This window comes from Malaclemys terrapin, chromosome 5 (genome assembly GCF_027887155.1).
Source record: "Malaclemys terrapin pileata isolate rMalTer1 chromosome 5, rMalTer1.hap1, whole genome shotgun sequence".
Taxonomy (NCBI): Eukaryota; Metazoa; Chordata; order Testudines; family Emydidae; genus Malaclemys; species Malaclemys terrapin.
In genome coordinates, this window is record NC_071509.1 from 131,669,321 (window position 1) to 131,684,926 (window position 15,606).

Consider the following 15,606-nt stretch of genomic DNA (forward strand, 5'->3'; position numbering starts at 1 on the left):
GCACAGGGGAACCCACAAGCTGCTACACTTATTTAAGAGATGTTGCATATTCCCCGCCCCTTGTCACCTGCTGTGTAGGGGGAACAGAGCCCTGGCTCTATCTGCCTGCCGCCGGGCACCATGCTTCCCTTTTTGATTGTCTTGGAAGCAATCCTGTGTCTCCATGAGCACACACAAGCTAGACAGAACTAGCCCATAGCTAGAAGAGTATTCTCCACATTACATCAGTCAGAACGAGCTATAGGTGGGATTTTCAAAATCTTCTAAAGGAGTTAGGAATCTAACCTCCATTGACTTTCAGTGGAGGTTGGGTATCTAACTCCCTTAGGCACCTCTGAAAATCCAATCCTATAACCTTAATGCTCCTTGCGAGAAAACAGAGACATTATTTTGGAGGAATCCAATTGTTTTTATGGCCAGCATATTCTTATAACAATAAAAACCAGGTCTTTCATCCCAACGTGCTTTCCTAGCAAAAGAATGTGGTCCTTGAGTAAATAATATTTTAACTGGCAGATTACTTGTTTTTCAGTACCAGGATGGTATGTAATGATGACTTAACAACTGCACACAGGGAGATTGCGACATTTTGAACCAGGAAGCAAAGTTATAGGAAAAGAATTAGAAAATCTCATGAATAAACCCCTTCCCCCCCTTACCTAGCATTAGCACATTCCTTATTCAAGGGACAATCTTGGAACTTATGGAGGATACTCTCTCACTCCTCCAGATTTGCACATCAGTCCATGTAAACGCCTGGATGACATTACCAAGATCTGCATCGGAAAGATAAGGCCTTACCCTTCTGCCCAGGCATAAATGGAGACAGCCAGTCCTGACCATGGCTGTAATATGGTTATCTACATGCTGTCATTAGTTCAGTCAGACCCGCAAATTCTGAACTCTGGTACAAGCATCAGTCACTGCCCCTTCACCAAGATGTACTGTAATCCCTGCCATAGCTTCTGGTTGATTCTCCAAACCTGTCAGTGTTGCCTCAGATTTTCTCTGGATTGAGCCTCAGTCTGCTAGCTCTCAGCCATATTCCTCTACACATGGGGTCGGTGACTTCAACATGCCTGCTGGATCCGTTGAGATTGGAGCCACAAAATTGGGGGTCACCAAAACTCTGCTCCTGATGTTCCTTGCTCCCCTCCCCTAATAGCCCCATCTAAACCTTGAACAAAAAGGGTGACAAGATGGCGCCTGTGGTAACCCCCATCAGAGTGCTCTCGGGGCTGCTGAGAGATCTCTCAATGTAATCTTCTGGGATCTCACAGCCCAGAATAACGGGAGCCACTCGAGCAGCGCTGCTCACTCCTGTGTACCCCTGCTGGTAAATCTAGAGTACCCGAAGGACCACTGTGTCACAGGCTTTTTGCCTGAGTGTTGCGGGTGGAACAAATCTTGTGATTCAAAGATTAACAGAGTGTGGGGGAAGGACTGGAGAAATTTCCCATATGTAGCTGTGGTGAACAATGGAAAGAAGAAACATCATCTGGAAGGAAGAAGAAAATAATCTGCTCCAGGTTTTACACTAGGCTCAGAGCAAGCTGGGAAAGTAATGTGCAAGTCTTGTTCCTGGAAAACAGTGTCACATGACAAATCGCCCCTCGCAATGGCATTAACTGCCACCCGTCTAGGTAGTCTCAGCTGAAGGCCAGGGGTTAAGAGGGCATGCCAGCTCCACTGCTCTTATCTCTGTGGCTGGGCTTTTGGGCTGGGTCTAAGGCACATTAGCAGGGAGGTTTCCACTGGCCATATCTCATTTATTAAATAGCTTGTTTAGTACTTCAGTCTTGATGCTGGCCAATTGGCACCTTTCAAAAGCCTTAAATTGATGTGTTTCTCTCTCTCTCTCTCTCAAATGTGTGCGCGCCAAAGGGAGCGTTCTCTTTTCTTCTGAGTCTGTTTAAAAAAAAAAAAATTGGAATACATTTGTATTTAAATGAATCGTTTTCCAACTCAGCAGCTCCTTGTGGTTACTAGGAGAGACCGTTCCCGTGCAGCAGCAGAGTCACGGGGGTGTGGGCAGGGAAGCACCAGGTAGGAAAGAGCACATTTTCAAGGTGTGCAGCCTCCTGCAGTTTGCTTCCATGCTGTGTCTCATTGTTGACTTTTCTGGGGTGGGCATGCGTAAAAACCAATGATGATTAAAGGCAAAGCCACAGAATGCGTCACTGCAGTTTCTCAGGGTTTGTTCATAGTAAAAGCACTAACTTGTCCCTAGTGTGCCATATTCAGAGAGCTCTGTGTGACTTCAAGAAGTTATATGTATTCAGACCCGTTGTACTATTTAAAGCATAAATGGTTTTCTACAAAAGAAACTGCTTCATTTTAACCACAATATCTGTAGATCTGCATGCTACATGCAGTGTGGTGCACTATCCTGCTGAATTTCATTTTTACTTGACTTTGTTAATCGTTTGAACACATTGGTTGAGTAGTTCAAATGGTTTTATATTGCTGTTGTGGATCACCTGTGAACAACACACAACCATATAGCATTGCTGGAGATGTGTACCTTGGAATCAAGAGGGGAACATGCTGTGCAAAGGCAGGATCTGGTCCGATACCCTTGCTTCCCCTGAAATCCCCAGGACAGAATTTCTGTCAGTAGGGCACCTTGTAATAAGTAAGCAATGACAAACAATAGATTGTTTAGTTTTCTCTTGATGCTACTCAGGGGCTCTCCAAGTCAACTGGCTTTTCTACTTGAGAAAAGTTAATATGTAGGCTAGGAAGAATTCAACTTCAATTTTTTATAATTTTAACTAATATCAATATTTATTTTTTTAATTTTTATTGATTTTACATTTTCACAGTTGTGGGAAATTATGGAGGGGTCAGACAATTTAATGACACTAAATGTTCAGATTCAGAAAGTTAAAGCTTGATAAGCATTAAAACACAAATCGTCAACATCACATGTTAACATATGCAAAGTCAGTATCCTTACATCAAATTCTAAGAAGTTCTCAAGCTGCACTTTTCTCACTTGGCCTATCTGCAAATTTTGATGATTATCGATGGAAATATTTTTTTTGCTGGTTGTGGTTATGTCTGCATGACGTGCTTCTTTCAGCGGCGTGCAGCATACATACGGGTGTAGTGCCCCAGCACAGGTTAATACAGCTACGTAGACCATGAGGCGCAGCATAAAGGAGTAACGACATGCCTGAAGTACGTGCTTCAGTACGTACCCGACACAGCTCTCCACTTGCCAGAGCCATGTCGGTCTCTCCATCTATGCCATTATTCTTAGAGGTGTCCCGCTGCCTTTCTTCGGCTAGAGCCCTTCTCCACCGCAGAGAAAGACTCCAGCAGTGGGGAAAGGCTGTGAGGTGTGGTGTAGAGGTGTATGGTGAAATTGATGTTATCAACATTTACCAATAAAACCTAATCTTTCCGGATCTCTTAATATGTATGACAATAGTGCCTGGAGTCTCACGGCGGCAGATCCTGATGCCTAAAACGAGTAACACACTTTACACTGCTAGTAGTTGCGCTGAAGTCAGCAGGGCGACACGTGGAGTAAGGTGCTATTCAGTGAGAGTGAAGGGTATCGAAAACGGACCCACAGTAATTTGAAAAGAGGAGCCTTTTGGAAATGGAAAAAAATAGGGTTGAGATTTAAAACTTTAATTTTGTGCAAATAAAATTCCAATACTTCATTGCTTCTATAAAGCACTGGATAGGCATTTTATTGCTTACCGTCCTAGGCTTCAATCAGAGTATTGATATGCATTTTACCAATGAAGAAGTTGACTACAGAGAGATTCAAGGTCAGTTTCCGCCAGCCTTATGGTATCTTACTTTGTGAATGATCCCATTGATTTCAGTGTGTCTACCCATAAGGTGCTATTTAAGGAGAATTAAAGTGGCAGGATCTGCCCCTAAGGGCCTTGACCAAGACTACTTAGCTAGTCATTAACAGAGGAGGGAGCAAGTCCTGGCTCATGGTTCCCTTCTGTAACCACCACTGACAGCATTTTCCTCTAGACATCATTACGAATACCTGCTAAAACAACTCCATAATCATCCTTTCTTTAATCAGTGTCTGCTTTCTTTTAAAATTTGTAATAAATGACTCCACTGAGAGGTGTTCAATCCTCTTATTTAGTCTTTATGTAACACAGAAAGGGTAGGTTAAAAAGGCAAAAGGAGGCATGGTCACAGATGAATAGTTTCTTTTGAGGAACGCTAGATGCTGTCTCGGCTTTCAGTTGTGCTTTCCCTAAGCTTTGCACCTCTTTCGCTGTTCCTTTTTCTATTGCAAAAATGAACCCCAGGTCATTGTAAACCTCCCTGCTTAGTATCTTTAATACTAAGTGAAAGTGAAAAGCAGTGCAGTCATGGGTGAAGTGAGCTGAAAACCCACAGTAGGGCTGTTGTTGAGAGGAGACATGCAGAACAGGAAGGGCCAGGACACTCAGTGGTTTTTGAAGATCTAGAAATGTGCTTATCTAGTTTTTCTTTACTCTGAGAACATATGTGTCTATGGTAATTGGATTCACTCTGTACCACTAGGCTCATTAAATGTAAAAGGCCTGACTCTCTATTGTCCTGCACCTTGCGTGGTCACCTCTACCAGCACAACATAGGTGTAAAATGCTACCATTATGATTTTGTAGCATTTTACACCCACTCTGCCCTGCATCAGTGACTGTACAAGGTGCAGGGCAATGGTGAATCATGCCCCAAAGCAGCAGATTATGCCTCTCTCACTGATGCAGAGTCTACACCAGGAGTTAGGTAAGTGGATTTTTCACACCTGTGAGCGATGTAGCTTTGCCAATGTAAGTTTTCAGTGTAGACCAGCCCTTACTCTGCAGGAAGTTCCTCCAAATTCAGTCTAAGGAGGAAGGTGCAACTCAACATGAGCAAGGGGATCAGACTGTGGCGCAAAGTAACTTGGAATCCTAGTGATACTATCAGTGTCTTCAGAACACATCTCAGGGCTGTAAAGCCTCATGGCAGAAAGTATCATAAGCAGGACTACGACACCCATTATAATACTTTTTTATTGTCAGCAAAAAACTCAGTCCCCCTAACTTTAGTCCCCCTAAGCATCAGAAGATGGAATAAAAAGACAAATGGCAGATTAGCTAAAAGACATTCCTAATTCTAGGGGATTTTGCGTAACTCCGGAGTAGGTGATCTTTTTCCCTGTGTTCTTTCTTATACATATAGAACATATCAAATCTTACTGGGTGTGAAAATACAAGAGGGTGATAAATTGCCAGCGACTGTGGTGTTGTGAGGTTTGTTTTTGTAAAGTAGGTTCAGGTAAGGTTTTATTGACTCTGTAAGAAGTCAGCTCAGCTGATGGTGAGAGAGAGGTCTTTGCTCATGCTGAGATTTATACTTTCAGTTGTTTTTGTTCTTGTTGCAATTAAGATTTGGCTCCAGAGCTGTTGAACCAGCGCTCTGTTTGCGTTGTAAGTTATTACATCCTGCTCTGCACATGGCAGCTTCAGAAGGCCACGGAACAAGATTTCCATAGAATTGCGTCTCGGGCCTTTTGGCAGGGCGTTGCCTGCAAAGAGCGAACAGGGAGTTTCATTGTCATTGATTTTTCTCCTTCATCATCCTAGTACTCTTCTACATATGCTTATGGCCACAAAAGATTCCCCCCATCTTTTAAACTAACGCAACTTGGAGCTTGACTAGTAATTGTACGTCCCCGTTCACTAGAGATGCCCCTGTCAGTCAGTTGACGGGGTGACTGATGTTTAGATGCTCTCATCTTAGAGTTCTGCCTTCAGCACATACAGCTGATGCCTCATGGCTGCTTGTCCTCTGTTCAGTTAGTGCCAAACAAGGACTAATTTTAGGTGAGCAGGTTGCATTATGTTGCAAGTGACATCTCCTCTATGGAAATTTCCCCCATATGGTGGCACTGAAACATGCTCATACCATGCTTACCTTCATGATGGAGGATAGAGAGACGTCTCTCACCGCAAGCCTGATTGGCCTTGTTCTAGGGGACGGAGGAAGAAGGTGCACATTAAAAACAAAGCTGTTGACATCGTCGGCAGGATTTTTGGTACCCTGGAGTCACTGCATGTCCCCGTACATGAGAGCTTCCCTTCAAGAGCTTGATCCTCGCACTCAACCAGTCTGGATATTATACAGAAAATGTGCCCCAGTATGTAATTTGGGGGTTGGGCGGGGTGAGGGAGAGTGGGAGGTATTGTTTAAAAATACCCGTTCAGTTCCTGGAGGAAAGGAAGCCAGGCTGGCCGTGATGCTCCTGTGTTTCCCCCTGATTGTCAAGGCAGTGTTCAACCTTGTTGCTCTTCTGGACTCTGTTGCTGGCCAAAAAAGGCTCCTTCCCTATATGGCTAGCCATGAAGCTGCACTCCATCTTGACTGACATGGCCCTGAACACAACTCGCCTATGCTACTCATGAACTCCTCGCTTGATTACTGCAATGCCCTGAATCTGGGAATGAGTGGGGCTGCTCTGAGGAGGCTCCAGCTAGTTCAGCGTGTGTCTGCCTGCTTGCTTAGCATTGCGTGGAGACATGAACGCCACCGCTCAAATGCTCCAGACTGCACTGACTGCCACAGAAATTTGGATTTAATTCAGTCTCCTGGGTTGGCTCCAGCCACCTAATAGCTTTGGGTCCAAGTTATCTCCAGCAACATCTCTCCAATAACAGTGAGGTCTTACTGGTACCACAACAACTGCAATCATCAGGAAGAAGAGAACTATAAAGATGGAAAGTGAGAATGGTGAAAGCAGGGAATAGGGGTTTCTCTGTGGTTGGCCCACAGCTGCTACTAGAGATTAGAATAGCCTTGAATTTTACCATGTTACAGACTCATTGTAAGACCCATCTCTTGAATTTAGCTTTTCCCCATAACTACCACCTCAGGGAAGGTTATGGGGAAGAAAGAAGTGGGTCTGGACAAGAATCACTGGAGGAAACAGAACAAAGACAATCCATTGCTATGTACTTAGGGATAGGAGGGACTAGAGGAAAGAAATGCAACATGTTGCTTTTAGATGCTGCTGGTTTTGTAAATTTTTGTAAGGCTTCCCAATACCACAGTGATGAGCACAACAAATAGAGAGGTAGAGAAGTCCTTCAGGAATGAAGCCTGAGTAGATAATGAAGAGTGTATGCTATGAAAAGGGGAGAGGTTGCTGAGTGGTGGAGCGGACTTCAGGCTTACAAAATTATGACTTCTTGGTTTCAGTTCAGTGCAGTCCTTCAGTGCTGGCCTTCATTTTAGGATATGACAGTGCAGTGGTAATTGTTGGACTCTACCTTCTTGTGTGTTTCTGCTCAGGGGGAACAAACTATTCTGTGCGATAGATCTTTTACCTGGTATGTCAGGTCTGCACATAGGATTTTGACATGATTGGAGATGCTGAAAAAGGAACTTTAGTGCCTGAAACAATGCCAGAAGAGACATTTACTGCATTGTCTGTAGTGCTGTTGTTGAAGGAGGGGAATGTTTCATGTATTCAAGCCCAAATCCTCACTCCACATTTCTTGATTGGTATATTTTTCATGATTGCATTTCATCCCCACTATCAAATAGGTTTGAATTTGAGATACAAACATGTTTCCATGCTAGGCCTGTATCAATAGGGATGAAATATGATCCTGATGGAAATCCGCTTGCAAAATCTGGAGTAGAATTTTAGGGCAGGAATACATGACATCTTCGCAAGGAGAAGGAGGATAACTCACTTGTTGTAGAACTGGAAATCTTCTCTAAATTTAAATATATCCCATTAGTTATATAATCTACCTTGCTATCATAGTGCTATACAACAAAATCCTACCTGTTTAGTTTCTCTAATGCAGTACGGTTTATACTGTGCGCTGTTTTAACGTAACTGAAATATTCTTATTGATGATAAAAGTATTTATTTGAGTTTTGCAAAACACAGAAACATGCTTAGAAAGTATCACTTTCAGGCACAGTCCCCTGTCTAAATGAACCTTAAAAACCCAACTGACTTGTAATGCTACAGTGGTAAAGTTCATAGGGTAGGGTATATCTGTGGCACAGTGAGAGTTGTGACTATGTTTATTTACCAAGCTGCTGGCTAGTATTATCAACTGCTCCTTTGGTTGTTTGACTTTAAAAGTTTTATCATGTCCTGTAGCCAAGAGGTTTAAATTTGGAACAAATGGGCATTTATGAATTCTGAGTTTACAATGAAGTACCAGTGAAGTTGCATAGTCTTGTCATGTGAATAGCAAAGTAATCCATTGTGATTACTTCTATTATTTTCCTGTCAATGCCAAAAGCAGTCGTACAGGTTTAATTATGAAGTGTTACCGAGGTTTCTTATGATGCTATATTTTTTAGGACGTGTCTTCACCGCAATGTTAGCGCAAGCTATAACTTGAATTTTCCCCCTAACTTGATGCCTGTCCAGTCCCCGCTCACAAATTTGTATCTCAGATTCAGGAGTGCTCGAAGCTCGAGCTGTCCTGGCAATGGGGACTGGGGGAGGTGTTTGAAGCTGGAGTGCTGCTGATGCTCCAACTTCTCGTGCTATGAGGATGCAAGAGCTGAGTTACAACAACTCATCAGCTGCTAATCCAGTCGCTCTGAGACGCTAATGAAATTGTTCTGTGTCGCTCTCCAGTGTCATTTTGCCATCTGGTTGCTCTCACTTGAGCTAGGCAGCTCCAATGGAGTAATCTGAGTGATGGACTAACTCAAGCTAACTTTTGCAGGCAGGCAAGCCCTCAGGACTTGTGGGTCATTTCCAAACATTCCTTTTGGCTGTTTTCACTTGAGCTAAGACGACAGCAAATATTATTTGCTACTACTTTAATAAATTATGATAGTTTTTTAACATCTTAAATTTGTTCCCATTCCTAGCTGTTTAAACACCACTTTCACAACGCTTCATTTTCTGTCTTCTCTTTCAGATAATAGTTCAGTATTTAATGAGACGACAGCAGCGCCAGTTGATTGGCTGACCAGTTCCTCTGCTGAGAAGGTAAGTGAGGCTTACAGGAAAGCCGGCATTGAAAACCTCAGTGTGCTGTTCAATTATGTGTTTGGAATAGATTGGCACCTCTGCACTACTGGCGCTTTTACTCCAAAAAATGGATGAAAAATAGAGGGGGCGGTTTCTAAGCAACGTTCTAGTCCCATTGCAAAGAGCCAGAGAGGTAGTTATTGCTCCTTTTATTAAAAATAATCAAAGCACAATCCCATCCTGGATAGTTACTCCTACGTTGTTTTTCCAGTCTTGCTTTGGGAACATGTGATGTATCACCTGCTGTTTGAGACTGTGGCCTTGCATGGAAAAAGGTGGCACAGATGTAAGTGAGCTTACCATCTCACTTTCTCTCCCGTAACCATGATGCAGCATATCCAGTACTTTACAACTGAGTTTGATTTTAAGTGTTCCTCTTACCCGTAGTACGATTTGTGCACCTATGATACGTGGTTTGCCCACAGAGATACGCTCCCTTCTTTCAGAGGCCTTTTCAACTGCTAGCAGTGCAGGCATAGGAGGATAGGTGCCTAATTTTACAAAATATATTATAATTCTGGATATCCCAAAAATCTGAAACGCTAGTGGAACTCACGAGATGTGTGCAGACGTAAACAATTTGAGCTGCATGATTTCGTGTCACTTCCCTCTTCCCTGCCGCTGTATGTTTATTGTCCATCTTAGATCTTAAAAATGTTAGGGCAGGGAGATTGTCTGTGATGTCTTAGTGCCATGCCCTCCTATGGTGCTATAGATATAGTTTGGACACCATTAATATCCTCACAGTGGTGTTACCTTTTGCCTAATAGGAAACAGCATCATAGTACCAAAATTAATGCTGTAGTATTGTTAATTACTTGCAAACAGTAGGCCTCATCCTTGTGATTGGGGTTGGTCCTGCTTTGAGCAGGGGGTTGGACTAGATGACCTCCTGAGGTCTCTACCAACCCTGATCTACTATGAGTCTATGACTGTATAGGTCAGCACTTGTGCCCATGAGGCCAATGGACTCCTTGTGGCTGGAGGGACCTTCCCACGTAGATCTGCTCAGGGTTGTAGTTCTAAAGATGTTAACAAGGACCGCGGTACTAGTTCTCTCACTACAAATTTTAATTTGCTGTAGTTTGGGCACATGAGAGCTCACCTGGGAGGCAAACTTTTGGAAGAGAAGGAGAAAAGAATATAACATGGTGGTTTCAAGCTTTTGTTTGGTCTTCCTGAATGAAGACTAAGTTTAAAACAGGAAATTTAACCTAAGGATGCAGAGCTGCTGGCTGGGTTTTCTTCATTATTATTTTTGTTTTTGTTTCTGAAATTGAGGCTCTGTTGTGCTACACCTAGTAAGAGACAATCCCTGCCCTAAGGTGTTTACAATCTTAAATAGACAAGACAAAGGGTGTGTGGAGGGGCGGAGACAGAGTCCAAGTGACTTGCCCAAGGATACCCAGCCAGTTGATAGCAGAGCCAGGAATAGAAGCTAGGTCTCCTGATTCCCACCTAGTTGCCCTGTGCGCTGGACTATGCTGCCTTCCTGGTGTCTCCTTTTAGTCTTCCATGATTTTGTAACTGTGCGTATGTGCAGTCACTGTGGTACTTCAGCAGCTGAGTTCCGCTCTTTCACTGGGACTGAAAATTGGGTCCTAATTGTTCAGCTTCCCTTCATAGTAAATGATGCTTTTAAAAATGATGAGCAGCCCCAAGCGCTAGTACAACACTACCTGTCAAGGCTCTGGAGGCCGCCTGTCAGGAAAAGAACGCCAGTTGCTACTTCAGTTTCATTAAGAAGAACAGCTCTTCTCGCTATTTGTGGCGTTTGCATTCGATTTTCAGGCTTGGGGAATGGCTGGAGAAGTGCATAAGGGGAAAGGGACTGATTAATTTAGGGAGGTGAAGATATAAAAAAAAGCCCAGTTCAGAAGAGGAAGCTGGTGCAAATAACCCAGCAGGTCATATTTCCAGATGCTCTTCTGTGGGATAGAGTCCACAGCACCAGATATCCCCCTCCCTTAAAGCCCCACATGCTACCATCCTTCCTGCGACTTAGTAGGACTGGCCGGTGCTCCCTTCAGAGCTGATCAGCATCTCTCCTGGATCAGCCAGAGAGAGAGACATCAGGCAGCGCTCTCCCTTCGGGAGCTGAACAAGCTGCTTCGGTAGCTCTCCCAGCCCGGGGGAGTCGGACACTGGACCCAGAGATTAATACCTGTTCCCTTGCATGTGCCAGTGTAGAGAAATAACTCCAGGACCAACTCAGTGTTTTCCCTCAAGCACTAAGCTTCCTTATAGTTTTAGAACAAAACAAATTGTTAGGGGCACGTGACGATGTTAGGACTGGGAAGAACAGTCCTATTATAAATCCTTGTAGACAGTTAGCCAGGGAAGCAAATGTGCTGAATCTTTGAATGTACTGTGACAAAGTGAGAGAGCTTCAGGGTACTTCTTGGAGTTGACATCCCAATTGTATCTGAAAATGGCATATCTCATTTATCCGCTGGTGCAGAACCCTTACCAATGTACTTCCACTGACAGCCAGCCACAGTGGAAGGTCATCTTGTTGGTCCATGTGTTACCCGCTTAGTGCTTGCGGTCTAATCTCAAAGCTGGAAAAGGAAACCTCTGTAATAAAACATTGTGATTCTTTGGGTAATGACAGTGCAACCAAGTAGTCCAAAAACTTTCCATCTATTTTAAATCTATGAACAGACTCTGGTACTTCAGAGTACAGAGCCCTTCAGTGTACCTGTCAGTTTCAGATGTGCTGCCTCTTGAATGATTTAGTTAATGGCAAATGCTTCTGATGATGGGTGTTTGTTTTATTTTAACGACATGGTAATGGGGAAAGGGCTCATGAGGAAACCTTCATTTTGTCTTTTGTGTGTCTGGTGACCCGAACACTCATTTTCTTTGAAACATTCAATTAACGCTCTAGAGTTGTGCATTTATGAAGCCATTGGCGTCCAAGACCTAGTGGTTTAACCCTCCAGGAATACACATTCAAAATCAGCATGCGGGAGGCAGGCACAAAATCTTAGTTCTGTCTTTATCTCCCTGCTCTGAAAACACCCACCCACTTAGCCTTTTGTTCCAGGCTTGAAGTTAGCAGTCCAGGCAGATGGGTTTCCTGTCAACAGGATTTCTCCCTGTTTTTGCTTCTTTGTGCCTCAGAGAGAGAAAATGCTGAGAGAGCAAATGTGGCAGCACCTTGTCAGGTGGATAACTGATAGTCTCCCCCCCTTCCCTACACCCTCCATCATTGTCAGCAAAATCACACCTCAGTTCAACTACAACTTTCTGGATTGGTGAAATTTGCTGAGGAAACTGCAATAGAATACAAGCAGCCTTCCAACACAATTTGATATGTGGTCAATGTTTAGTTGCATGCCTGATGTATATAAGTGTATGAGATACTAACAGACACGTACTGTGGTTACGTGTGTGTATCCTCCAACAGTAGGCATCTCCGGGTTGTGAATCAGTACTTTTAAAATATCTCCAAGGTTTCAGTACAATTTTGTCTACCCACTAGTACAGTATTCCACTTCTAAGCCACTGATTTTTTTTTTCCTGATTCCTTGTGTGGTTGTTTAAGGGAATGCCATCATATTGTATCTCCTATTTCAATCTGAAAATGTTGTGACTAGTATAGTAATAAGCAACATCTAAGATTCCTATAACTAAAAAGATTAATAGTCTTCTCTTTTTGTTTGTTTGTGGACTTTGTGCATTTAACAGCACTTTGTATATAGCTCATTTCACTGCTTCTGTTGTTAGTCAGTTTCCTCCATTTGAGTTTTTTTGCAGCATAAGGCAGAAAACATGTTTTTGAAATAGGAAAATGTGACTGTAAACTCCCCCCAGAATTGGCAGGAGGTTCGGGGATAGGTGTAGCTACCTGAAACTACTTCAGTTTTGTTTACCACTGTATTTTGAGTGGACTGTGTCCCTTTAAACTGCCCACACCTGTTTCTCACAAGTTTATTCTGATGATGCACATACACATTTTGTATTCTTCATTCCTTATGCATTCATATTTGTTCTCTCCTTCTCACCACACTGACATTGCTGAGAATTATGTACACATAGGGAAAGGAGAAGAGAACTCCATAAACTCTGCTGAGTATTAGGCAGTAGATCATTTTCTGACATAACCACGCAAGGAAATGAGTCTATAATATAATTATAGACTCATAGACTCATAGACATTAAGGTCAGAAGGGACCATTATGATCATCTGGTCTGACCCCCTGCATGCTGCAGGCCGCAAGACCCTTCCCTGGACTCTACCGTTGAAGTCCCCAATCCTGTGTTTTAGTGACTTCAATCGGCTGAGACCCTCCTGCTAGTGATCCCTGCCCCATGCTGCGGAGGAAGGCGAAAAACCTCCAGAGGCTCAGCCAATCTACCCTGGAGGAAAATTCCTTCCCGACCCCAAATATGGCGATCAGTAATACCCCGAGCATATAGGCAAGAGTCTCTAGCCTGACCCTTGTTGGCCAGAGACCCTTGCCTATATGCTCGGGGTATTACTAATTATAATTACTAATTATAAATACAAATTGTGTTTCTTATTGGGAATTACAAAGTTATCTGTTCTAAAATATTTGAATTCATGTGTATGCAATTAAGATTTGCTCACATGTAGAATCTTTTCCAGTGCTACTATAAAAAAGGGCCCAATTCAAGTCCCACAGAAGTCAGTGGAAATATTTGTTTTCAGTAGGAGTTGTACTGAGTTCCAGGTGGACTGGTGCTTTAAAACATTACTGCAGGGAATGCCTTAAGACTCAATACAGACACATTCCACTACTGTGCTTTTCTAATGGCCCCAAAAAGGAAAGTCAAACTTTATCTTGTATATTGCCACTAAATCCATGCAGGGTCTTTATGTATGGTACAACAGACAGCAGAGCTGAAAGTCAGGGGGTCTCTCAGATAGATATATAGATATATATAAAAGAGGAACACTTCCCTGTCAGGTGTTGGGTAACTCCACTTGGGGGAAGAATTCCATAGATTTTTTTTTTTTTTTTTTTTTGGCCATATTTAGGCAAACTTATTTTTATGTTCAGTTTTTCAATGGTAATTAAACCAAGATCAGTGAAATCATACATCCCCTTTTCTCAAAGGAGGTTGCAATTTTATTGTTGGCAGCTACAGTTTTCTGAACAGTACTAGATGCAGCAGTGTTAAAATGAGTCATAAGAAATCCAAGGCTCAGATTGCCTGACGATGCCCAATACAAAGTCTGGTAAGGGAACTGTTTTGCAGTTCTGTACTTTGCAATTTAATGTGATTACCGAGACGTGCATTTTGTGGTGGAGTCTGGTGTTCTCTGGCCATTTTGTGCTCTGCACACACTGGTAAACTGAGGGTTTCTATGAAATATATAGAGGAACCCCAGAACTGAATTAGAGCTTTGTTTTCAATATAAAACCAGGAATGTGTGAAGGGCCAGTGTGTTGGTTCACCGGTAGGGCTACACGTTACCCAGAATTAATCAGACTTTGCATCAGTAGCTCAACATACTTCTACCCAGACCAATAAAACATGAGAACTTTGTGGAGGTGATGCTCATAACTCTGTTACAGAGGGGTCTGATCTGCTGCTGCTGCCCAGAGCTTGCTCTGGAGTGGAAGCTTCCTACTGTCAAACGACATCAGGCAGTCTTGGGACCCACTTCAAGGAAGTGCATAGGGTCTCTTCTGCTAGAGGGCCGGCGTGTTGTGGCTTCTCTGATAGGAATAGGTTTTGATTAGGTGGTGTGGGCAAGAAGTGAACTAGAGAAAATTAAATCTGAGTGTCGAGTTTGGGTCCCAGGCCAGCTGTTCCACTTCACATCAGAATTCTGTATCTGGTTTCCAACTTGATCAGGCAAGCCACAGGGAAGCTAGACAATGCTTGGCTGAGGGGGATTGACAAAGATTGGGGAGGCCTTGCCAGTGGAGAAAGAGGCAGTTCTCCTTATCCACTGGAGAGGACAGGGATGAAACGATATTCTCGCTGAAGAGATTTGTATTGTTGGTTGGTATCACTGACTTACATTTTAAATTTAAAAATCTGAGGGGGAATCCAGCTTTGCCTTTTGTTTGTGCACACGCACCTGCCCTGCTGCCCGGTTTATGTTCACTCACTACTCAGTAAACAGCCACACCACTGCAGAGACTTTCATCCTCAGAGCATATCATTGTAGCTCTGGGCTCTCTGTTCCAGCTGCTATTTTAGTGAATAGCAGAGTTAATATAACAGAGCACAGCTTCATGGGATATTTTCTTTGCTCTTTAGTACAATAACACGGTCGACTGGCCATCTCTGACAAAGAAGGAGTGCTGGAAATATGGAGGCTACCTTGTGGGCAACAACTGCAACTACGTCCCTGACATCACCCTCATGTCTTTTATCCTCTTCTTTGGCACCTACACCTGCTCCATGGCCCTGAAGAAATTCAAAACCAGCCGTTATTTCCCAACCACTGTAAGTATCTCTCTGTTTATCACGTGGGGGAATTTCCTTATTCCTCCAGAGCACATATAGGATTGTACTCTTGTTTGCAACCCCTCCTTTTGCAATAGATACAGTGCAGAAGGACAAATTGCACCACTATGCGGGGATGCACACACTGACAC

At 43.2% G+C, this 15,606-nt stretch overlaps 1 protein-coding gene across 6 annotated transcripts in view; it reads left to right on the forward strand.

The window, feature by feature from the left end:
* The window catches only part of SLC4A4 (solute carrier family 4 member 4), a 251,234-nt gene that overhangs the window by 200,944 nt on the left and 34,684 nt on the right, over nt 1–15,606 (forward strand). For all 6 annotated transcript variants that reach the window (XM_054029025.1, XM_054029029.1, XM_054029024.1 and 3 more), the window contains 2 exons: nt 8,910–8,980; nt 15,266–15,454. In XM_054029025.1, coding sequence (XP_053885000.1) covers nt 8,910–8,980; nt 15,266–15,454 — 260 coding nt within the window. The remainder of the gene's footprint in view (nt 1–8,909; nt 8,981–15,265; nt 15,455–15,606) is intronic.